Below are 1,603 nucleotides of genomic sequence, written 5' to 3'. Positions count from 1 at the left end.
CCCCACAGAGGTAACAGATGTCTACTCTAATAAAGCATCAAAATCTTTTACCACCTTTTGTTGTGCCACTGATTTTTCCTTTCATGTAGTTTAACAAAGCATATCAACATCTATTTGTTCAATATTTGTGTCACCGTAAAAAATGTTATGGTGGTACAAATGAAATGTCAAGCTGTTTCCACCCATACTTTCAAGGGCCTCTCACTAGAAGGACAAATGGTCATATGCATTAAGCAAGTTATTAGCTCCCTCTTCTGGGCAAAACTGATTATATGGTATATATTTTTACTGTAAATATGGTTATAATAAAGTCATTTTCTAGTTCCTCCTTTACTAGAAATTAGAGCAAAGAGTATATCAGATACTTTTCCTTGTAATTTACCCTTGTCCTTTAAAGAAAAGCACATATTGTCCTGTTGGTATACTTTCTATTTAGGTCAACATTCTCTGGGATATTTTTGTTTTTGCCTGTAGTTAGGCAACAGACAGCAATCGTATATTCTGGTTATCTGTTCTAGAAGGCAGTTCTTCTACTGCTTGAATGCAAACACCTCCCCCACTCCAAAGCACAGAAAATTACCTTAAATTTATGAAGCAGTTGTTCTATCACTTCCCCTGTTTTCATGTTGCTGTTTATTCTTATTTTAGTTTCTGATCCAAAAGCTGGAATGAAAACTGATGTCTAAAAAGACAAGATGAGCAACAAAATTTGGTGTTAATATCAGTTCCAGGGGAAAATTATGGGTGTGAAATTAAGCCCATGCAACATGCTATATCATGCAATATGTGTTTTCTTCTATTTTTAGAACTGTCTGCTGCTCTAAATTTACTCCTGCATGCTTTAAAAACACCATAAATGGTACCCTTTCCCTGAGTATGACATGCTTTTGTAAACAGACTTAGCCATTTTTTCTGGATTCTTACAAGGAAGAGAGAATCTAAAATAATTAATTAGGACACTATGACAAAATTATAAGCTACTACAATGACGTGTATGTCAGCACTTCTACAGCAAACCCTATGCCATAGGTTTTATTTCTTAGCTATAAATATAAGACAAATTCTGATCTCAGTTACACTACTTTAAATCTGGAGTAATGTGACTGATTTTAACTGTTTTAACACCAGCTTATATGAAATGTTAACATCTTATATTTACACCAGCTCATACAAGAGCTGCATTTGGTCCAGTCATTTTGCTCTGAAGGTAGCATCATGTTCACACCTCATAGTTGTAGAAATGTCCATTAATGCAGAACCTGTGACTTTCCACATCTTCTCTTGCTATTGTGATATGCTTTGTCTTCTTTCTCACTAGTGCAGCATCACTCATGGTTCTTGGCAGGGAAGGGGAGTCAAACTCCTGTTTCCTCATTGGCTTCAGAGTGCTGTTTTCGTAAGATGAGTAATCTGGGAAAATAAAATCAAACATCAGCTCAGTGCACATTATGTGGCTACTCATTCTCCCAGTATTAGCAATGCATTGCATTCTCTCCACCATCACTGTGGGGATCATTTTCTTGGTGAAAGTAATGCAGGATAAATTTATCATAATTATTTTTGATTATTTGCATTTCATTAGCACCTTAAAATATCAGCAGGA

The 1,603-nt window shown here is 35.5% G+C and overlaps 1 protein-coding gene across 2 annotated transcripts in view; it reads right to left on the bottom strand.

Annotated features, from left to right (window-relative positions):
• The window catches only part of RASSF6 (Ras association domain family member 6), a 39,585-nt gene that overhangs the window by 9,509 nt on the left and 28,473 nt on the right, over positions 1-1,603 (bottom strand). For both annotated transcript variants that reach the window (XM_006018759.2, XM_006018761.3), the window contains exons 6-7: positions 1,226-1,410; positions 581-682 (exon numbers count right to left, since the gene is read on the bottom strand). In XM_006018759.2, coding sequence (XP_006018821.1) covers positions 581-682; positions 1,226-1,410 — 287 coding nt within the window. The remainder of the gene's footprint in view (positions 1-580; positions 683-1,225; positions 1,411-1,603) is intronic.

The sequence above is a fragment of the Alligator sinensis genome, unplaced genomic scaffold, assembly GCF_000455745.1.
Source record: "Alligator sinensis unplaced genomic scaffold, ASM45574v1 scaffold222_1, whole genome shotgun sequence".
Lineage (NCBI taxonomy): Eukaryota > Metazoa > Chordata > Crocodylia > Alligatoridae > Alligator > Alligator sinensis.
The sequence above is the reverse complement of the archived record's forward strand: the minus strand, read 5'-3'. Positions and strand labels throughout refer to the sequence as shown.